Here is a 23889-nt window from a genome sequence, read left to right on the forward strand (position 1 = left end):
AGCCCGCAGCACCCCCGCAGGGCGCTGCCCACGCAAGGGGCTGGTTGGTCTCGCTGCTGGCCGGTCGCTACAGGGATGTTTCATGCAGCACAGGACTTCGATGCCAACAGACCACCCCATCTTTTGGCTTTTCACCTGCTACACATACACAATATGTAACTTCAGCTGTTCTTAAAATCATCTTATAACGTTGACTCCCCAAGCCCATTCTGACAACCTGTTTCACTAGGAAGGACCGTAGAGCACTGAAGATCAGGTGTTGAGCACCAGATTTGGAGGTAGCGACTTACCAAGCTGCCTCTCGCTGCACTTCAACTTAATTCATGTCCTGTTTGCTGCAGGCAGACAGCATGCTTTCTTTGTAATAGCAACATTTTAGCACAATGCTGTGGGGATGAAAAAAGTTTACCCACGTGCTGTAGCAACACATGAAAGAATTAGTGTTTTACTGTGAAGCAGCTGCTGGAACACTCTGAAAGTGTGTATTTCCTTAGGTTCCAAACATCTGGGAAACAATGAAGGATAAAGGTAATCAGAGGAAGAGAAAACATAAGAGCTGGATCTGTTCAGTCCAGAATTAGAGCTTAAGTAGGATTTGAGTTTATTGAGCAATGCTGCCAATTTAAAACTGACTAAGACAACAGTAAAAAATGTTATCTAGGTCCTCCGAGAGTACCATCTGAGATGAAAGCATGCTGTATTACCATACATCTTTTCCACCCTGTACTATTTTCCCATATCCAAAAGGATATTGTCATGGTTTAGGCCAAATCAGCTACTGGGGACCCGAGGGACCCCAGATGGGACCGACAGATGCTCCCCTCTGCCTCTCTTCAAGGAGAGAAGCAGGGGAGGGAAAAAGAGACGTATGAGTTTAGAAGGAACAAAACTACTTTAATGAAATATTAATAACAAAATAAAAAGAAATAATGAAATATATACAAAACTGTATCAAGCTCGCGAGATGACAATCATGACACCGGCTGGCACTGGGGCAGTCCCAGGCTGGACTCAGTGACAGACAGGAATTGGATTCCAGATCTGCCTTCAGGATCGGGATCAAAGGCAGACAGAGTCCTCCTCACACGATGGCCATTGAAGAAAGAGAGCTGACCCTTTAATCCCTCAGCTTTATACTGAGCATGAGGCAGATGGAATGGAATACCCTGTTGGTCAGTTTTGGGTCACCTGTCCTGTCTGCTCCTCCCCCCAGGTGGGACCCCACTATGCTTTTCCACTTCCAACCCTCCAATGGGGCAAATAACAAAGTTAGTTGGCCTTGGGTGTTATAGCAATATGTATAAACAAGGTCCTCTCTGCATACCATGGCTGAGCATCAACTATAAATGTAGGTCTTATCACTTTGAGAGAGTGAATATTGTCTGCACGATATGCTGTTAATTTAAGTAGTTAGAAGAGGCCCAGCTAAGAAGCAAAGTTACTGAACAAAATTGGTTCCTTTTCACCTCAAACCAGGACAGACACTTGCAAGTCCTGACTTTTAAACTGAAAACCACTTACAATAAGAATACTAAACACATTAACTTCAACAATCTGTGTTGACAGTTAAAAAAAATTGTACCTAGGAAACAGCAACACAATTCAGACTGACATTTTCCTTAGCTAATATTCAAAGGCCTACATGTTGCATATTCAACTAAGAGAAAAGCCGTAGCCAAGCCTGTAAATACACTGAAAGCTCCAAGCTAAGAGCATTGGATCACAAGCTCACTCACATTTCCGAATCAAAAATTCAAGCTTCTCTATTATTGTCTTCTTAATGCAGTTAAACCCCTCTAATTCACTTACCTTCAGCCATCTAAACCCATCACAGTTTCACCAGCATTTCTAAAAAGGAAGTATATTAGACTACTGCAATGGAGCACAAGTCATGAAGGTACCTTTCTGAAGGAGAGAATGAAGCCAGTAAAACCACTCTTTGTGTTTGAGCAAGAGTTCCATGGCTTTACATGTCCATCTCTAAAATTTGAAATTTTTTGTTGGTTTTCTTTGGGTGGCTTATCACACAGGCAAATATCTGTGCAGGGTACAAGGAAGCAGGGACTTTCTGTGCTGTACTTGTTAGAACAAGTCCACAAGTCAGAGATTGCAAAGTTAATACACCCGCTGGCTACAGTGCGATCAGGACTTTGGAAAGTTAAAATTTGCAAGGGGGGGGGCGGAGAAGAGATACCGGTTGATGGAGTACAGCCAGTTTAGGAGTGACTTTCCTACAGCACCTTTCCTCTACGTCCAGCCCCAGCATACTTTACTGGAAGCGTAAATAAGGATTGCTTTACTTCGGTTGCTATATTCACTGACCACCGAATATAGCAAGCTATTCAACTGCATATTATTAAAGAAAAGACAACAAGCATAAGTGCATCTGCAGCAGCTGTAGACCCTCAGAATTTCAATTCCAAATTTTCCTAGTTGAAAGAGCTATGAAAATAATTTACACAATTTCCAACACTATGTATTGTTACTCTAAGATACTGACTTAGACTTCAATTCCAGAGGAAACCACCTCTTGCATTTCCATCACGCAAACAAGGATTTAGGTAAGCTTTTTGTACATGTTGGGACTATGTATGCAAGATGACAAGTATGTTTTGCTAGACCACGCTCAAATATCAAAGGAAAAAAACCCCACATATGCTTCAGAGACTGTCTTCTGATCGCATAGAGCATCCTGGCATCAAAGTAATGACTGTTGCCCAGGACTTATATGTCACTTACTAATGTTTACTCAGTTTTTCATGATGCACAGAATGGTTTCTGCTTGAATAGATTGGTTATTAAAAACAGCTTAAAGCAAATAATCTGTGATCTGCCAACCACTACCTTAATAAATAAGAATTGAAATGTTTAGATGGATGCTTAGCTTTCAACACACACATGAAAAAAGTAATGTTACAAAATGGAAAGCGTCATAGGCAAAAAGGCAGTGAGGTGGTCTCTTGAGCTTACTAATATTACTACTACTTACTTAGTCCTTACTTACTACTCCTCCTCCTACTCCTCTTCTTCTCACCCTCCCGTCCCCCACATGAGACAGCTTGGAGAAACTTCTCCAGGGGAACTTTGGAAATTACAGTCGTAACAAATACTTACTAAAATAAGAAAAATGCTGAAATAATCCTTGCCTGAAGACCAAAGGTGATAAGTCATGGAACAGTAAGCTCCAGAAAGCAAAGTAACTCTCACTGAAGACATTTTAAAAAAAAAAAAAAAAAAAAAAAAAGCTTCTTTAAGGCATCTTCCATTAGAATATGTCGTAGCTACAAATAGCTCTGTATTAAAATCACAACTTACATTCAAATCTTTTTACAACACAGAGTTTTGACATTTCTTATACACCTTTTCCTTCTTTTTCAAAGGGGATTGTAAATGAAGATGTATTGAAAACTATGTAGGGTTTTTTTTTAATTTATTTAGTTTTGCCTGTTCTTCAAGTATAAAAATGTATGTAATCTTCAATGAAAATTTGCTCTGTAGCTACAAAATTTTCTATTTAAATCATAAACTGCAGTATCCTGTAAAATCTGATGTTTTTCCATAAAACCCCTGACTTACTTGTTTTGCAGTATTTCAGTAGTTTAGGTTACAGGCTCCAACCATGGAATGCCAGTGAAAGGTAGACTGTGGTTATCCAGAGCAACCTGAAAATGTTTCAGCTCAGTATTTCAGCTGTAACCTTCACACAAATTCTGAGCTCAAGTACATATGCAAATCAAAATCAAGTATTTGGCAAGACTTGTTTGTGTTGCACAAGCATTGTTACAGCCATTACAAACCCTTTTTCTTTGCTTTTAAATGCAGAGACCTGAGAGAGTCGGAAGACTAATGATGGTTATTTGCTGGCAATAGCAATGCCAAATTCACCATCCAGATGGACTTCTGCAGTATAAGAAGGTTGCTTCTCCTAGGCAGGGTCAGAAAAAAATTTTTAATCTCTAAAGAGGTACGTTTTATTTCTTTGTTTGTTTGTTCTCTTTTAAGTAAGGGATGTCTCAAGCCTGCTTTCATGTGCTCAAAATTTTTCCTAACACAGCCCACTCTTTTGCACTTGGTCAACCCATGAGATTTCAAACCTAAATCAGAAATCTTTGGCAGAAGGTTGAATGATCAGAAAGCATCAAGAAGCCTATTCTGCATCGAAACTTCAGATTTTAGGTGTGTAATATTGCCATTTACTGTTGGGAAAACATGAACCAATTTATGTTGTCTCAACTCCAGAATTCCATCAGTGATTAAAAAGTGACAAATCTGTAGGTAGGAACGTATTTCATTTGAGGAGGGCTGGAGTAAGCATGGTAATGGAATTGAAACAAGTCTTTTGTGACAGCTCGTGCATTAAGTCATGGGGGACCTCAGCCCGGTATGTACACAGCAAGAATATTTCCATCTTCTTTTATATCCATCTATTTCCCAGCACTTCCTGCCACATCAATCAATCAGAAATTGCTTGCTTTGTTAGTCCCTTCAGTATAACATTTCCACAGCATTCTTCATTCCCTTACATTTTACTATTTTCTCAGTCAAATTCTATATGCTTTGTATAGCATCCTTTTAGCAACTGCCATTACCAGTGCACCTTCACAAAAAATACCACTCAGCCCCTTCCACTACAGGTTAGTGATGCACAATGCAAAAACTACTCAGGAACATGAATATTTTCTGCAACAAAAAAATTGAGTACAAATTTTGCACTCAAATATCATGTTATCTTATTCGGCAAGATAAGTTTATTTAAAATATGCATATTTATTATATCAAGTAAGCTTCAAAAACCTAACTCAAACTGCCTTATTTCATATGCTGTTGGCACCCTGATGGGAGCAGGGATAAAGATGACCTGATTAGAAGGGGAAAAACACTGAACAGAAGATGTCTGCTGAAATACTGACCAAGGAAGCACCTGTCAGCCTCGGAACCAGAGCATCCTTGAGGGGCACATCTTTCAAGTGCAGCTGGGCACCAAGAAACTGGAGATATCTTGACATACCCTTGATATGCACAAAACCAAGGAAACCTAACAGCAACCTATCATCTGCAAAGGTGAAAAATAGTCTGGAAAAACCAGGAGAAAATCCTGAGAAAGCAAGAATTGGCAAATGGCATTGGCTGTTCTAACTGAAAGACCAGGAAAACAGCCTGAAAAAAAAAAAAAAAAAAGAAAATAAAACCTAGTTCCAGAAACTAGAAAACACCCTTATGTATTGGCTGTCCCACATGGTGGTGCCCTGTGCCCTCTTATGTCTGTGTAATACAAAAATGACTGGTGTTTTACTCAAAATGAAGCCTCTGTCTACGAGAACTTCCCATGCACACACCCTTTTCTATCAGACCTCCTAGACAGATCGGACCCTTGCTGGGGACACCTGGCTGCCTCCAGACCCCATGGTGCAGATCATCTTTGAAGAAAATCGTTGTCTATTGTCAGTTGGTCCCCCTTTTGGGATCGGTTTCATTGGCCCCAATTCTGCAATCAGCTTGTATCTGTGCTTCTAAGCAATTAATCGTAAGTATGTGTGCTGCTTTACTAGTGGTAATTTTGTAACAGCCTGTAATAGCCTGTAGTGCTGAAATGTATACTTGCTTTGTTATTGATTGCTATTAATATTGATTGTTGTGACTGTTTATTTGCTTTCCTGGTAGGAACTTGTAATATGTATCTACTTACTTTACTAGCTATAAGTATACCTGCTTTGTTAGTGGTGGTTTGTAGTAATCTGTAAAACAGTAAAGAAATTTAGGAAATAAAGCCTCCATCTGCTTGGGTATTAAGGAATACTGCAAACCCACCTTTGTGATCTCTATGCACCCGCAGGATGGGTAACCCTTTCAGGTTGTGACACACCCTAAGTTTCACTGATGATTTGGGCTCCAGGTAAATGCCCCTTTCTATGGGATCACCAAAAATTTTCATTTGCAATGAGCCATGTCCTCATTCACCTGGCAGTTAGTCTTTAAATTGTACAACAAACTGAACATACGCAATCTATAAAAAAAGCCATCTGGAGATGCTAGCTATGACTTCATCACTGAAATTCTTAATGGGTTATCTAACACCAGGTACAGCTAATAATGCTAAATCAGAGAGCAAGCACGCTCCATTCCCCAACCTGCTTGTCTTTCTGTATGCAGGTATCAAAACTTACTGCATTAAAATGACAAACTTCTGGTATTTTATAAATGGTGAAACATGCAAGGGGTTGTGGAATGACTTCTCAAATGGTCACGCAGTCGCCCTGCATTACCTGAGAGCAAGCAAATGCACTGTATCACATTGTTATACAAGTTGCAGATGTTGATGGCAGACAAGAAAGTGCTCCATTTAGGAAAGAGAAAAGTATATAATTATTTCAATTTACACAGAATACTGCAGTAAATTTTGTAAGCATCTAAGAACAACTGTGTCTATTAAATAGAACTGTTTCAGTTTCCATGACAAAACACCAAGTCTTTAAATGGAACCTGTTCAACTACAGTGCAACAAAAAGAACATGTCTGAGATGTAATAAAGGACAAAAAACCTTTTAATCAGAAGTACAGACAAAGCCAGCGATAGTAGCTGAAACACAATACCTGATCAATCCAGATCTCCAACAGCCAGAGCTAATCATCATCATCTATTTTCACTTCATTTGATAGTGAAAGATATGCAGGAAAAAATAGAAGTGTGTATAAGAGTTTCTTCATAAGTGCAGATTTAACATCTTTTTCTAAACTCAGGTGACGATGTAACAAACCTACCAGATCCTAAGTTCCCTTTTGCCTGGGGAAACAGCATCATAATTTATAAAATATTCGAGGTTTGGGAGTTCATCTAGTAGCCATCCTTCCCCTCCACTCCCGCACATTCAACTCCCCGAGCAGAAAGGCAAAGACAGGGTTGACAATGTAATACCCCTATGGCTATGTTAGCACTCCACTCCTTCTGGCAAATGAAATGTGGAACTAGTGCCTCTCACCCACACTGGAAGGAGCATACTCTTTTTCTCAGTGTATACTAGCAACACAAACCCAAGAGTTACTCTGGCAGAGAACAACAAAACCAGTTGGGTGCAACTGCTGATGAGACCAGAGTTTGCATTCCAAAGAACATAAGGGGACAGAACAACTTCCCAGAGACAGCACGCAAGGAAGTAAGCTCTCCAGAACTGCATTCCAGACCTCGTTCTGGTCCAAATAGTTAAATCTGACGGAGTCAACTTCAGAGGCACAGTCTGACCACATGTTGTTTGTCTTCAGTAGGCCTTAACAGGATAATGGGGGCAACATCAGATTTCTGAATCCGAACATAAAGTACACACACACACAATATGTGGTCACACTCAAACTGCTGAGTATTTTCATAGAACCACAGAATATCTCGAGTTGGAAGGGACCCATAAGGATCATCAAGTCCAACTGCCTGCTCTTTGCAGGACTGCCTGAAATTAAACCATATGATTAAGAGCGTCATTCAGATCCTCCTTGAACTCTGACAGGTTTGGTGCAGTGGCCAGTTCCCTAGGGAGCCTGTTCCAGCAACTGACCATGCTCTCAGTGAAGAACTTTTTCCTAATGTCCAGTCTGAACTTCCCCTGACACAGCTTCATTCCATGTACTCGTGTTCTGTCACTGATCACCAGAGAGAGGAGATCAGCGCCTCCTCCTCTGCTGGCCCCCTTGAGGAAGTTGAAGACTGCAACAAGGTCACCCCTCAGCCTTCTCGAAGCTGAGCAAGCCAAGTGACCTCAGCTGCTCCTCCTAAGTCTTGCCTCAAGACCTTTCACCATCTTGGTCACTCTCCTCTGGACAAAGTCTAATAGTTTGATGTCCTTCTTATACTGAGGCACACCAAACGGCACACAGTACTTGAGGTGGGGCTGCACCAGAGCAGTGGAGAGTGGGACAATCCCCTCCCGTGCTTGATGCATGCCAGGACATGATTGCTCCTTTTGGCTGCTAGGGCACATTGTTGACTCATATTCAACTTGCCATCAACCCAAACCTTCATATCTCTTTCAGTGGGGCTGATCACCCCGCAATGTGCAAACAGGATTACCCTGTTTCATGTGGAGAACCTGGCACTTGCTCTTGTTACATTTCATAAGGTTGATGATTGTCCAGCTCTCTAGCTTATGCAAAACTCTGTAAGGCCTCTCTACCCTTGAGGGAGTCCACAGCTCCTCCTAGTTTAGTATCGTCAGCAAACTCACTTAATATACATTTCATTCCTCTTCAACTCTTTGAGCCTGACCCATCAGCCAGTTGCTCACCCAACATATTATGGACTTGCCTACGCTGTGTGCTGAACAGTTGATCCAGAAGGATACTGTGAGAGACGGCATCAGAAGCTTTGTTGAAGTTCAAAAATACCATGTCTGCTGGCTTCCCTTGGTCAGCTAGATGGGTGACTTTGTCATAAAAGGAAATTAAGTTGGTTAAGCAGGGCTTTCCTCATGAACCTGTGCTGGCTATGGCCAATGTCTGCATTGTCTCTCAAGTGTTTTTCAATAACTCCCAGAATTACCTTCTCCATAATTTTAGAGGCAATGAAGTGAGACTGACAGGCCTGCAATTACCAGGGTTTTCCTTCTTACTCTTCTTGAAAATTGGGACATTTGCCAGCATCCAGTTGACTAGGACCTCTCCAGAGTCTCAAGACCATTGAAAAATAATGGAGGGAGGTCCCACAGGGAAGTGCCATGGCCAGGTCTTTCAGTACCCTTGAATGAATCACATCATGCCCCATAGATTTATGTGCATCCAGTCAAAGCAGCAAGTCTCAAACAAGTTCGGGGTCATCTGAGAGTTTATGATCCTCCCACTCATGGTCTTAGGGACCATCATTGGTGTTAAAGACAGATGTCTCTGCTTTGTCTACATCTCAAGGTGACCAACCTTGTCAAGCAAAGGACCAGTGTTATATCCGATTCTCCTTTTTATAAGCTAACTCCAGTTTCTCATTTTTGGAACACTCTACATAGCTCAATCATAAGGTTAGACCATAAATGTTTCAGTATTTTCTATTTTCTCATCATCAGCTTTGAACAACTCAAGCAAAACTACTTAGTAAATTCTAGCAGCATGGTCTTCAAAGTGTATCTTTTGAAAAACAAAGGTATTTACCCTCAAGAAGTTAGAACATCTAGGTGATCTAGCAATAAAAGTTTCACTTATTCACAGAATTAGTCCAGGGAAAAGAGATCAGTGTCTTTCCTCAGAAATGTTTGGTTCAAGTCTTGATAAAATCAACCAAGTGACCAACCAGCTCATCGTCCCTTCCTCCCATGTAATTCAGGTGGCTGAACACAGGAAAGAGAAGTGCTGAATTTACTATTCTTTCTGAAGAAAACCAGTTTACTTCTGGTTGCATTCGATTAGAGAAGCCTCTTTTCTGGCAACCCTCCGTGCTCACCATGCTCCTGAGCCATAGCAATATTCAGGGGTAGGGAGGTGTTCCCTCTTTCCAATAAATAGCTGCAAAAATGCTTCCTATGAAAAGGACGTCAGAAAATTAACAGACACACTTTTTGTCTGTAACTATCTGCTGTGGGAAAAGATAATTTATTAACAACTTTTCAAAGACAGATCAACCTGGTAATTCCTAAATAACCCAGAAGTCAAGGAAGATGCTGTGTGCAATAAATTCCCACTTTTCTAAATAAGCCAAATATACAGAATTAAGAATATCCTTTCCCCAAACAGGGCACCCAGCATTACATCTCCTCCACTCCAATGCACAATTAACTATTTTAACTGTTTCAGTTCATGACATTCCATCTTAATGCTTCAAAATATTAGATTTTGGGGCATAAAGTAATGCATGCCTGGAAAAATAATTACATTTTCATGTAAATAAATTCCATTTTCCCCTGTAAAACAAAAATAGGCATGCTTGGCACTGCAGAAATGCATTTTAAACATTCACCAGCACAGAGAGACCACTACAAACTGTTACCTGAAAGAACTTTTTTTCCTACTATTTTATTCAACCAGTAGCCTATTAAAAAGCATAAATTTGAGGTTTTACATTAATATTATAATTAAATAGAGTCAGACATGAACAACAGGCAACACAGTGGTAATAACAGCATCTTATTCTGGCTCCTCTGTAACTTAATTATGTAGGTACTAAAGAAAAATTTGCACAATAAAAAAAATCTTACTAAATGGAAAAAAAAAGAGTATTAGTTTTCGTAACACACAAAAGCAGAGACACAAAGAAGAGTCACATTTGGCAAGCAGACTAGGTGCCACCTGAACAAATACTAGCTTTCAGTGCAGAGGTAGTCAGTTCAGCAGAACTCATAATACAACTGGCTGCTTCTACTCAAGGAGCAGGAAATCAGTTGGCCAGTCAGATAAAAGTCTTGCAAATTTCATTTCAGCAGCCCTGTTAGAAATTAAGATCTTAAATAGCATTTGTCTTTCCATGGCTTGATCAGATTTCCATTTGTGTAGATGACATCTCGCATGTGCTTCCAGCTCTATCTTGGCAAACTCCCTTGGTAGAATAACATGAATGGTAAATGTCGTAAAATCATAGATTCATAGAATGGTTTGGGTTGGAAGGGACCTTTGAAAGTCATCTAGTCCAATTCCCCTACAATAAGCAGGGACATCTTCCACTAGATCAGGTTGCTTCAAGCCCCATCCAACCTGACCTTGAATGTTTCCATGGATGGGGCATCTACGCTGAGCAACCTGACCAGTTGCTCATCCTAAAGAATTCTTCCTTCTATCTAGTCTAAATCTACCCTACCTTAGTTTAAAACCACTACCCCTTGTCCTGTCACTGCAGGCCCTACTAAAAAGTCTGTCCCCATCTTTTTTACAGGCCCTCTTTAAGTATTGAAAGGCCACACTAGGGTCTCCCTGGAGCCTTCTCTTCTCCAGGCTGAACAAACCCAACTCTCTCAGCCTGTCCTCATAGGAGAGGTGCTCCAGCCCTCTGATCATCTTGGTGGCCCTCCTCTGGGCCTGCTCCAAGAGGTCCTTGTGTTTCTTATGTTGGGGACTCCAGAGCTGGATGCAGTACTCCACGTGGGGTCTCACCAGAGCGGAGTAGAGGAGCAGAATCACCTCTCTTGACCTGCTGGCCACGCTTCTTTTGATGCAGCCCAGGGCACAGTTGGCTTTCTGGGCTGTGAGCGCCCATTGTCGGCTCATGTCCAGCTTTTCATCCACCAGTACCTCCAAGCCCTTCTCAGCAGGACTGCACTCAATCCCTTCATCACCCAGGACGCATTCATACCAGGGGCTGCCCCAATCCACATGCAGGACCCCCTCATGAGGTTTACACGGGCCCACTTCTCGAGCTTGTCCAGGTCCCTCTGGATGGCATCCGATCCCTCAAGTATGTCAACCACTCCACTCAGCTTGGTGTCATCTGTAAATTTGCTGAGGATCTGCTTGATCCCACTGTTGGCGTCCTTGATGGAGATCTTAAACAGTACTGGTCCCATTACGGACCCCTGAAGGACACCATTTGTCACCGATCTCCATCTGGACATTGAGCCGTTGACCACTATCCTCTGGATGCGACCATCCAACCAATTCCTCATCCACCAACAGTCCATCCATCAAATCCATCTCTCCTCAATTTAGATCAAACTAATTCGCTATTTTAATTTAAGTTCTTCCTATGGTTCTGCTAGCCACACACCAAACTTTGAGGCCCTACAATGGATCACACTTTAGACATAAATATTGCCAGTAAGAACTAAGATTGTTTGATGTCAAGGTCAGTGGTTCTCAAGCTACGGAAAACTGGGCTGCTGAGAGAAATGTCCACCTTAAACTCCAAGCACTACTGAAGGGCCGTGGAATAAGGAGGCTTTATGAACCCCCACCCCAAAAATTCATTTTGTGTTAAGTGTCCTAAGAGATACTGCCTGATTAAGTCACACAATTAAAAGTAGAGCACATATTTCCTAAAAGACGAAAGTAAGCTCAGGTCTACTAGCAGAAATACAATAAAAATAGTAAGTAAGCAGCAAGGAAACTAAAAGTTTAGTTTGCATGAACACTCTCCTCATTATTACCTATTATCATCCTAAGTCTTTGTCCTGGTTTGAGCAAATTAATTTCTCTTCTAATACTGCACTTTTAGAAGACTCTAGTGTCTGAATTTGTGAAAACATTTACTTTATAGCCAGCTGTGGTGTGTGGGTTTCAAGGTCTTGGTGTTTTCGAGCTCATGAGGTGCAGGCATGAGGAGGAGCAAGACCTGAGCACTTGACCCAGGCTGACGAACAGGATTATTTCATACCATGAATGTCACATTCAATATAAATTAGAAAGTTTGCTGAGGAGTTCTCTCTCTTCCTTGATGGCGGCCATCCTGAAAACTTCTTGCCCTGCTGCCAGACCCCTGAGCCCTTCCCTTCCTCCCAAAGCTGCACGCTTGCTGTGTCCCACGTTTACTGTCCACTGCTGGGAGTGCCCAGCTTCCAACTGATAGAATTGCATGAGTATAATCTTTGCATATTCTGCATTAGTATTGGGATCAATATTGGTTCTTCAGCGCTATTAATGCTAATTATCTAATCTTATTCTATTAAATCTGTTTATATTTCAACCCCTAGGTTTCCTTGTTTTTTCCCCTGATTCCCCTCCCCAGGTGGGGAGAGGTCATTGGGTGATAGAATGATTGTCTAAATGACAATAAACTGTTATGGGTTTCTCAAACCACAACAGTCTTCAAAAGCAGCAAATCCCAGTAAACAGGAACATATATTGCTCACCTATTAATTTAAGCACAGACCACTCCACCCTTTTCAGTCAAAGATTGTTAAGATTGTAGGTAGAACTTGGAAAACAGTTCAAGTTATTTCTACCACTGATGCCCACCTTTCACTGCCAAACTCGAGCAAATTCCCTTTGCAGGAAATTCATGCTATATCTCAAATAAATTCCAGGCCTGGGGGAAAATGCAAGTCACAGAAAATAGCTTAAGGCCAAAGTTCTACCCTACTGTCATCCTACATGTGTTGAGCAGCCTTTGGCACACCCGTCTTTCCAAAGTAAACCATCCTTCTACAGCACTGCTTGAAGTTGAAAGAAACCATTACCCCACCATTCAAACACATACTGATAACAACGTAGACTCAAATTGCATCTACTGTACACTGAAAGTGATAGAATTACACAAAAATTGAGTTCCTTTACTTAACTGAGGATTTTCTCACTGGCATGCAGTTTACCTACTCACTACGTTAATTTAATTTGAACTAATTTCCCTTTAGAAGTAAGAATTATCTATTTTCTAGAGAAACATAATTCATAAATGTATAGGCAACATTTAAAAAATTAAACTAACAAATTTTTCCATATACATAAGCATGCACTTGTTTTCTTGAGTCATTTTGCTGTTTCCCATGAATTCATGGAATTCTGAAACGGAGATGAAGCAAGGCGAGAAAACACATGTAGTCAGTTTTATCAAATGCATACATGGTTTTATTCCAATGTCCAAGTATGTGGGATGGGATATTAACCTTAAATAAGGACGATACAAAATTAGACAAATCTCAATTATTTTCTTGTAAATAAAAACTGAAAATGGATGACTGTTTCTCTAAATCAAATAATGACTTAGTACTGGATGCACAAAACACTCTTTAAAAGTTATATAACTTTGGAATAAAACTTTAAAATTCAATTGTTTGAAAAATATTGCATGGAAATATCTTGAAATCGCCATTCTTTCTCTGTCCTCAGTAATTCAGTCTATTCAGAAACACAGTTTTGAAGACATGACTTCAATGTAGAGGGGCTTATTTTGAAAGTGACTATTATAAAAAGTTATCAGGAGAAGAGGTCATGTATTTCAAGTCCACATTATTTTTGTCACAATTTGTTGTGAAGGTTATCAGTCAGTATCATTCATATTTGTTTCAATGGTCTCTGTAAGACCATTACTTTTATTCTCTTCTAGATAAGTAGCTCCTTTCTTAGTAAAAGTAGCAAACAGCGTATCCATCATTCCCAACACTTCTAGTAGTTCCTCTTGATAATCAATCTCTTTTCCTATGGCTTCCTGAAGTTTCAAGAATTGTCTGTCAACAATGGCTGACTGCCCAACCACAGGCTGATAAATGTCTGTAAAGAAAAAACATCACTTAAGAATCCACATATTTATAAAAACGTGAAAATTGTATGAGCAAGTTAGAGATGCATTTAAGCAGTCTGGCATAAGTCCAGCATTGTGGATAAATAATACAACTTTAGCGGTGTTCTGAAAACAGTGTTAATTATTGGTATGTACTCAGTAACATTAAGTCAACTAAGAGAAACAGAAGTTTTTATGATCTCAAATACTACTTTTACTTCAATGGAGAAGCGGAAGTCACTTGTACTATATAAGTATGTATAACTACTTGTACTAGTATAAGTATACATGAAGTATCAAAGATACTTAGAGACCATGAGGAGCTTCTAGTAGCCAGTGCAAATCAGATACTGACTGTCGTCTGGCAATGTCTTTTTAGATCATTCTCTTGACCCTGAGTTCACACTTATAAACAAACCCATCAAGGTTTGCTTTCTTAAAAGCATAGCACTTTTAACCTTATTTCCAAGTTTTGAGAATCTTTTTTGTGTTGTACTTACCAGTGATCATATCTGCAACAGTCACCAGCACCGCAGTAAATCTAGGCTCAATCACACGCCTGCAAAATTAGAAGATATCCCAATTTTACTGGTTTTGGCAACAGCCCTCCTTCTCCCACCAACAAGCAGCTTTGTCATACAAGCGTATAGACATTTTCTTCATGAAGAGACATCACAGAAGAGCAGTCAGAGATGCGAGTCAAAAAAAAGCTACATATGTAGTTATTTACCCTCCTCCTTTCAGGAAGGCAGGGGCGGCTGGAGGACTGGTAAAAACCTTAGGTACATGTAGACACACGTTTCATCGAGGAGACAGAAAATAATAGACTAAGGGTAGAATGTCTGGCAAAGAAGTAAAATATGCTCTCTCACACTATGAGCAAAATTGTAAGCTATTTCAGTACTATCCCAGACCTTGCTATCAGAAAGTAGAAGGCATGTGAGATTTCAAGAGTACCACTGTTCCAGCCATGATCTGTTGAGACTGGCAAAAGCTATTAAGAAATACAGGTCTCAAAATAGTGAGAGAGAACTCAGGTTAAAATCATACCTTGCCACAAAGGTAAGAAGGAGATTAATTTGTTTCTCGTCTCGGCCTGCAAGTGCGCTCCTCAGTGTTCCTCTGCGATGCAGTTCCTGCATGACTGCGACCGTAACTTCAGGAGTATAAAGCCTGATGGGTGGCTGAACACAAGCAGAGTTTAGTACCAAAGCAACACCTTAACACACAAAACAGGGCTGATAACAGCAAAACCAAAATGGAAACCACACAAGTTTGATTCCTTTCTAGTTTTACACTGAAATAAAATTAGTTTGACATACAGAACAAATCCAGGTCAGATAACAGCACACAACTCTGATGAGACAAAAACCAATGCCTTACCTCCAGTACCGCATCAAGGGCCTTGGAAGACTGAAAGCTCTTCAGCAGCTTGTCATATTTCCTCAAAACACGTTTTACAGGCTTACTGACACAGAAATCTTCCTAGAATTGAAAGACAAGTTCAGAATAAGACAGACATGCACACAATGAATTACATGCATTACCATGAACAATCTTGTATGTCTTGGCATCTTCCTTCCTTTTCTTTAACTTAGCGCACTCAAAAAAAAAAATAAATTGAGGAGTGCTTCAGTATACGTTTTCTCACCCCCCTGTACCTGTTTCGGCATGTAAGTTCTTCCTTTCACATAGGTTCTATATGCTGGTTGTCTCTTCTTTTCAGACTTTTCTTTCCTTTCTTCAGGTTTTCTGTGTTTAACATTTAGCACCCCATTGGTCATGCCTACAACTATGGTTTCATCCTCAGGCTAAAATAAAGAAATCACAAAATTAGGAACCTAGTGTTTTATTCGATGATGCATGCTCTACCACGCAGATTTTTAAATATTTATTCTTCAAGATGAGGCCCTAATCACAGTATCATAGAGTAACTCAAGTTGGAAGGCACCTCTATGAGGGTCTGTGGTCAAATACCTTGTTCAAAACATGGACAAATTCAAGGCTATGATGGTAAGCAATGTTATCCATCTAATAAACTTTTAACAAACACCTAGAGGGACTAAAGCCTGACTAGTGAAGCAAGCTCAAATATGCATTAACGTCGTTCTGTAAGTATAATTTATGACAGGTTTTGTTTTTTTTCAATGGTGTACACCTGCCTTTTGCTACTGCATGCCATACAGCAGACAGGAACACCACCTATGAGAAAGCTATCATGGAACAGCAGGATTCTGACAAACAAGTGAAAGTTGTTCAAAATACCAGTCACTGGTATAAATTTCTCTTACATAACAAAGGTTGCATGTATTTGATGCTAAACATTGTAAGTTTGAATGACGCACTGGAGAAAAACACCGACTTCACATATAAAATAGTGAGTTCTGACCTGTTACTATTAACAGATAATTGTATGAAAACATTAAATATTAGCTGAATGCTCAATAGTTGGTAAGGAAAAAAAAAAAAAAGCATTAGGAATTACTACAGAAAAGTAAAAACTAGAAAGTCATTACGCCACTGAATAAATCCATCGTTTACATCTTAAATCCTACACGAGTCATTCTCAAAGAACAGTAGCAGATTTAGAATAAAAGAATAAAGAAACACCAAGGAGAATCAAAGATTGGCTTGATTTGAGACAGAACTCTTCAGCATGGGAAAGAGAACTGATGAGGGATATGACAAAAACCTACAGAATTATTACAGGTATGGCTGGAGATGTCTCATCAATGTCTCGTTTAGGGGCATCAAATAAAGCTAATGAAGGTTCAAACTGAACAAAAGGAGGCAATTCTTCACACAGCAAGTAGCAGAAATGTGGAACTCCTTGTCCAGGAATCTACTGAAGGTTAAAAGTTTGTCCAAGCTCAAGGAGAAACTAAACAGGTTTATGTAAGAGAAATCCTTTGAATTACAGAGATTGAATTACACTCTGATGAGATAATTTCTCATCTGAAAATGAAAGTTTGCAGTTTGGGAGAATATCAGGAAACTTATCTATACACTTGCCCTGTTTTTCATTTTCCATATGTAATAGTCAGAAGCAGCATCTGGAATTAGATTAGCCTTTGGTTTGACCCAGTAGAGCCAGTCTTATGTTCTCATATGACCATTTAAAACTCAAGGCCTTTAGTCACTAAGGCACAAAAGATTATGTTTCAAAAGATACACAGCTCCAGAGATGCCAATCTACAGGTATTGCACATTTTGCAGCTGCTGTGGAGACTTTAAAGGTATGGGTTTTTTTTGCTTCTGTACTCTTCACCTCAATCAAAATAATTCAAAACTCATTTAGCTCTACCTCCTAGGGAACAAGGTGGGAAATGAAGGAAGACAGCCCCTCCACACATGCCTTTCCCTATGTTCCAGAAGGGCAGGACAATAGTAAAGTAGCAAAGGTAGTAAAGATCCTTTTACATGTAGTAGCAGTAGGTAGTAAAGATCCTTTTACAGTCCCTTTTACATGTCCTTCAGAGGCTACTTAAGCAGGTGACTACATGACCACAGCATTGTTTTAAAAAGGGGTACTAGCGTCCAAATTTCTGGCCAGCAGGTCACTTATCCATTAGAACTCCAATGTTTTAGAGAGAGGAGAGTCTTTGTTTTCTGTTTCCAAGACAATAAGACACATGCCTTGGCAAACAAGTGTGTTTATGCTTATCCCTCATGACCTCTCCTCTTTTCTTCCTCAGACCAACCTGACACCAACAGCTTTTAAGAAAAGTTCTCCCTATTCTCAATTTCTCAACAAATGAACTGCTTTTTTTCTATCACTGCCACACAAGAGGACTCACAAGGTTCTTGAAACGCAAAAGATGAGTACAATCTTCTTAAAGTCAAAGGACCTCCCTTCTATACTGAATACTTTCCCTATGATATATACCATCCTTGATAATTACAGCTTTGCACAGATCTAATCAAGTAACATGTGGTATCTGAATGTATCTTGTTTAAAACCTCTTAATGCATTTTTCTACTCAGGAAGAATATATTCAGTCATCCCACTTTGCATGTACAGCATTCTTCTGAAAAAAACAATAGTAATGAAAGCAAAAATGAATTACATCTGTGACTTAAAAGATATCAGTAACTACTTTGTCCAGGAACATTTCTAATGTACTTACCGACAATGCAAGACTGAGGATGGATGTTGCATAGTTAAAGCTGTGGACTACTTTGTAGGAAGTAGTACTGTAAATCTTCACATGCCTGTACAGAAGAGTAATGATTAAAACCTCGTTACTAATGCCTTATTGTACACATTTTACAAGAATTTCATCACTCTCAACTTCTATAGATCATTTAAGGAAACTGAGTATTTATACAAAGCATTCTTCAGACTACCACTGAGCTTCTTGGTTGTTACCTCTCCTGCAACAGAAAGGTTGTGTTAAAAGATATACAAAAGTCAAGAAAGGATTAGCCTGACCCAAGAAAGATGAAAAAGGGGCAAGAACAGAAGAAAAAATTGAAGGCAGATGTAGTGACCATCTGACTTCAGCAATGCTTATTAAGGAACATTAAGACAGCATTTCTTCAAATTTGTTCTTAAATCTTAAATGTAAGGTCTATTGACAATTTCTGGAAGTAAATCCAGACAGATATTCTTGTATATGGCTGCTCTTTAATTATTTGGTTGAAGGTGGGAAATATGAAACAAATGAGAAAACAAAACATTATCTTACAACAATGAACTTTTTTGTTGTGAGCACTGAATGACAAATAGCTGCACAGCTAGTGTGATCCTTCAGCTTATGCTTTGTAATTATAAAGCCTGAGGAAGCCCAGGAAGTACAGGAGGCGGGGAAGGGAGGAAGAAAACAGACTACTGTCATTTCAGACCGCTTCATATTTCTAATGTGTTTGAGCCAACAGATTGTGTACCAGTACTCAGCAACTCAACCCAACCAAACAAAAAAGCAAGGAGGACGTATTTCACCTCTGCACCTTGGGTACAAAAAGCAACGGCACAGAGACACAAAAACCAGGCTCTTTAAAGGTGAACACTAATACACCTTCAGTTATTTAAACTGTATTAAGGTTAAGTTAAGAACAGTTACATTACAGAGACTGCAAAGGTAAATTTAGAGATTCGGAAAAATGAATGCTTATTCAGAAGTTCCCCATACATGTTCCCAAATGGCATATGCAACCCCTACTGACATCCAGGCTAATAAGAGGAAAAGGTTAATCGCAGCATGTACCTTAACCCTAAGACATGTTTTCAAGGAAGTTACATCTCTAACAGTTAGAAGTGTTTAAGCACAAAAAACATGCACAGATTTGATTAATAGTAACTTTCAAAGGAAAAAAAGTCCTAAAGAATTTAAATCACAACAAAGCCACAGAATATACTAACCTGTCCAGGGATCCTGACAATAACCTTTGTCCAGAGCTGTTTAGGCATAAACAAGTTACAGTTTTATGGTGATTTTTAAGTGAAACAAGTAATTGTCCGCCTTTTAGTACATCCCAAACTTTGACATATCGACCTCCTGTGAGAAGGAAGCACAGAAAACAGTTTGACATACACACACATTTCCGCTTCTCTGCAGAAGTTTTCACAGTGATACAGTGCCTCCTTTGTAACAGTTTTCTGTACCTACTCACTATCCCCATCCATTATGACTATCTCCTGGGAAAAGACACATTACAAGCCTGCTCTTTTTTTAGGCCATTCTGCAGGCACAGCTGAATGATACTCCTTACAAAAAAAAAAAAAAATCTAGACACCACTGGGATACAGGACTTCTGATGAAATGGCAAGAAAAGGCTAAAAAACCTTGTCATGATTAAGAAAAAGATAGTCTCATCTTTTCAAAATTTCTTAATTATGTCCATGCCTTCACTTTAGCACTTGGCTAATTAAAGTCTATATATTGTCATTAAAAATGTCTTTTTTTTTTCTCTTTTGGACCAACTACAAGAAAATCAAATCCTAGACAATAAGACCCCTTCCTTCACCCTCCAGATCAACACAGATTCCTAAAGACGACCTTTGAGAAACCCAGCAGTTACATCACTTACGACTTCATTACCAAATGAAAACACCATACCAGAAAGAAGCAGCTGAACTATTTCTCACAAATCAGGGCCACAGAAACAAAACTTGATTTTATTGAAGTACCTGCAGATACCAGAAGCCCACCAGAAGGGAAGAGAAGCACGCTCTCCACAGGCTGGCCATGTTCTATTGTCATGACACTGCTTTTTGTTCGTGCATCAAATAGTTTCACAGTGTGATCATAGGAACCTGCAAACACCACCATAATTAGCTTTAGTTTCATAATTTCAATTATTTCAGGAACTAAAACAGCCGTATCCTACAATCTAAAGTATTTTCTGCCAAATGGAAAGTTTTAAACTATACACTTAGAATACCTTGGGGTTTACCTTGGTTAATTTTCAACCTTCAGGCAACATAAGTCTTCTAATTCTAGCCCTAGCAATGTGCCAGGCCTCAAAAGTAATTTAAGTCTTAATCTAACTTCCCTTCCATTAATCAAGCATATTTATAACAATAAACATCAGGCAACCTAATGAAACCAAATGGCAGAGCTCAGAGGTTGTGATCAGCAGCGCAGAGTCTAGCTGAAGGCCTGTAACCAGCCATGTTCCCCCGTGGTCAGTACTGGGTCCAGTCTTGCTCAACATATTCATCAATGACCTGGATGAGGGCACAGAGTGTACCCTCAGTAAGTTTGCAGATGACACAAAACTGGGAGGAGTGGCTGACACAGCAGAAGGCCCTGCAGCCATCCAGTGAGACCTGGACAGGCTAGAGAGTTGGGCAGAGAGGAACTTAATGAAGTTCAACAGGGGCAAGTGTAAGGTACTGCATCTGGGGAGGAATAACCCCATGCACTGGTACAGGTTAGGGGTTGACCTGCTGGAAAGCAGCTCTGCAGAGGACTTGGGAGTCCTGGTAGACAACAAGTTAACCATAAGCCAGCAATGTGCCCTTGTGGCCAAGAAGGCCAATGGTATCCCAGGGTGCATTAAAGAGAGCATGGCCAGCAGGTTGAGGGAAGTCATCCTCCTCCTCTACTCTGCCCTGGTGAGGCCACATCTGCAGTACTGTGTTCAGTTCTGGGCCCTCCAGTTCAAGAAAGACAAGGAACTACTGGAGAAAGTCCAGTGGAGGGCTACAAAGAAGATCAAGGGACTGCAGCATCTCTCTTATGAGGAAAGGTTGAGAGACCTCGGTCTGTTTAGCCTGGAGAAGATTAAGAGAGGACCTCATCAATGCTTACAAATATCTAAAGAGCAGGTGTCAAGAGGATGGGGCCAGCCTCTTTTCAGTGGTGCCCAGTGACAGGATAAGGGGCAACGGGCAGAAACTGGAACATAGGAGATTCCATCTAAACATGAGGAAAAACTTTACTTTGAGGGTGACTGAACACTGGAACAGGCTGCTCAGAGAGGTTGTGGAGTCTCCTTCTCTGAAGACATTCAAAACCGACCTGGACGCATTCCTGTCCAACCTGCTGTAGGTGAACCTGCATTAGCAGGGGGTTTGGACTAGATGATCTCTAGAAGTCCCTTCCAACCCCTACCATTCTGTGATTCTGTATCAGAAATTACCTTTCTGCATTTTTCTTCAATTCAGTCTAAAAGAAGCATATATAAAAAATAAAATCAAACCTGTTATAAAGACATCTGCATTGACTTTACTTGCACAGCCGCATCTCACATAGTCGGTATGTTCACTGTATGAGACGATTTCTGTAGCACTTGGAATATCCCACAGACTTGATGAATAATCATCACCACCGGAAAATATTCGGTATTTATCAGATAGGAAGCCCACTACATGAACAGCTCTAGAAACAAAGTACACAATATCGAAAGTTAAATACATACTCCTTTCTAGAAGAGTTAGCCTGTATCAAGAGCTTAGTGTTTACTGTTGGAAGTTACAAAGCATCACTTTAGAGGTTAAAAACACTTTAGTTACCGTATTTCCAGCCAGAAAATGGTCATTCTGACAGATGCTTAGCTAAGCACTGATACGATCTGCCTTGAATGTTTTACAGATCTACTAGATGCTCATTCAAAAGCTGTAAATTCTGCATTTGTTACTTAGAGGTCTGTGTACTAGCACTATCCTTTAGAAAAAGATTATAACAGTGAATTTTAAGCTTGACTAGGTTGGACACTCTTCTCACCATTTAAAAATCACTATTTGAATCTGTATTATCATCATAACATCCCAACAGAGACTGACTGACAGAAAACACAGATACCCTAAATCTTACTACCGTTACCCTAGTGGTTAGGATGTAAAATAATACCCAATCTACAAACACAGACCTCAAGTAGAAAAATCTCAAGGTCTGCCTGTGTGCTTTCCAGTGGAAGGGGGTTTGTTGTTGTTGTTCTGGACACATAAAACACGTACTGGTCTTGCATAGCACAGCAACCTGTTTATTCTAGGCATTATCATTGTCTTCTCACTAGTACATCAGAACTCCTCTTCTAACGCCTTCCCCAGCTCAACCCCACCTTGCCATCATACACTTTTTCTGTTGGTTTTTTTTTTCCTTTGGTTTTGTTGGGCTTTTTAAGGGATTCCTGCTCTTCCTGGAATATTTCTTCACTGTTTTTTTAACCACTTTTTAGAACTCTTTTCCTGCCAGGATCAAACAAAATGTACTTATTAGTGCCACGTAGTGACAAGACTACGGCTACACTACATATTAATAGGCACCTCGCTGAATTAGAAAATGTATTTATTCTTCCATGTGCTCAATTCATACTTAGAATTAAAAAAAAAAAAAACACTCCAGTTTTGAATTCAATTTAAAAATCTACTTTTTGGTAAGATCTACATGAGACATTTGTGAGCAACACAGATCAGTATTATTCAGATTTCCAGCAACATGCAAAGCAGACACATGTAAATACACCCAACAAGCTTATGCACACAAAGAAAAAATAACACTGTCTTACTTAGTAGGACCATCAAATTGTCTCAGCGGTGCTCTTCCACTAAGGTCAAAGAGGCGAATGGTCCCTTCCTCACTGCCAGCAACGAGCAGATTGCCATCATCTCTGTATGTGGCACAATAAGCAGCATCTTTGAAGCGAGAAAATGTTTTGATTGGTTCCTGAGAGTAACGACCATAAATGTGGATCTAGCAAAACAAGAAGACAGTAAGTTTGCTCATATGTACCAACTGAAGGACAGGAGCATAAAGACCTCGGAAAAGCTACTTACCCTTGAGGAGGCTGTGACAGCATAGTTATATGGAGAAACCGGGGAGAAGTCAATTTTAGTTACTGCACCAAATTCCTTTATCTGAACAGGTGTCTAAAACAATTGTAATGAAGATCATTAAGTACACATAAGCACACCATCATAAATGAAAACAGCAAATCAAAACCTAGTCTTCCTACAAAGAGCTCAAAACTCCATTTAGAACCAAATTATATTTCAAATACAATCTTATTGAGTTTCTCTTCTGCCAGGCTACTTCTGCTCCTACCATTTTTTTTCCAATTCACGCATTACAACTAACCCATTAATTGTGCGTTCTGAGGAAAAAACAACCTTATTCACTCACGAACATTTAAAAATACATTAATCGGTCGCACGAAAGTAAAAAATAAAATATTTTGAGACAATAAGTACGCCCGTTGGGCCAAATTGGGGCACAAGTCAGCCTCGCTTCCCAGGAAGCCGTTTAATAGGCTTCAGGGCGATATCAAAGACCCCCTTCCAAGCCGAAGCGGCAGGAGCTGGCAGGACGGGCACGGAGCAGAGCGCAGACCCC

The 23889-nt window shown here is 40.0% G+C and overlaps 2 protein-coding genes across 2 annotated transcripts in view; both read right to left on the reverse strand.

The window, feature by feature from the left end:
* Nucleotides 1-11462, reverse strand: part of ARHGEF28 (Rho guanine nucleotide exchange factor (GEF) 28) — a 136039-nt gene extending 124577 nt beyond the window's left edge. Inside the window, exon 1 of the mRNA XM_009884307.1 lies at nucleotides 11298-11462. Coding sequence (XP_009882609.1) covers nucleotides 11298-11462 — 165 coding nt within the window. The remainder of the gene's footprint in view (nucleotides 1-11297) is intronic.
* Nucleotides 11463-13863: 2401 nt separating this feature from the next.
* Nucleotides 13864-23889, reverse strand: part of UTP15 (UTP15, U3 small nucleolar ribonucleoprotein, homolog (S. cerevisiae)) — a 10926-nt gene continuing 900 nt past the window's right edge. Inside the window, exons 2-12 of the mRNA XM_009884308.1 lie at nucleotides 23334-23426; nucleotides 23066-23250; nucleotides 21758-21936; nucleotides 20241-20366; nucleotides 19473-19608; nucleotides 18238-18322; nucleotides 15772-15921; nucleotides 15494-15595; nucleotides 15161-15294; nucleotides 14611-14669; nucleotides 13864-14100 (exon numbers count right to left, since the gene is read on the reverse strand). Coding sequence (XP_009882610.1) covers nucleotides 13871-14100; nucleotides 14611-14669; nucleotides 15161-15294; nucleotides 15494-15595; nucleotides 15772-15921; nucleotides 18238-18322; nucleotides 19473-19608; nucleotides 20241-20366; nucleotides 21758-21936; nucleotides 23066-23250; nucleotides 23334-23426 — 1479 coding nt within the window. The 3' untranslated portion in view covers nucleotides 13864-13870. The remainder of the gene's footprint in view (nucleotides 14101-14610; nucleotides 14670-15160; nucleotides 15295-15493; nucleotides 15596-15771; nucleotides 15922-18237; nucleotides 18323-19472; nucleotides 19609-20240; nucleotides 20367-21757; nucleotides 21937-23065; nucleotides 23251-23333; nucleotides 23427-23889) is intronic.

Source organism: Charadrius vociferus, unplaced genomic scaffold, assembly GCF_000708025.1.
Source record: "Charadrius vociferus isolate BGI_N301 unplaced genomic scaffold, ASM70802v2 scaffold183, whole genome shotgun sequence".
In the NCBI taxonomy this organism is placed as follows: Eukaryota; Metazoa; Chordata; class Aves; order Charadriiformes; family Charadriidae; genus Charadrius; species Charadrius vociferus.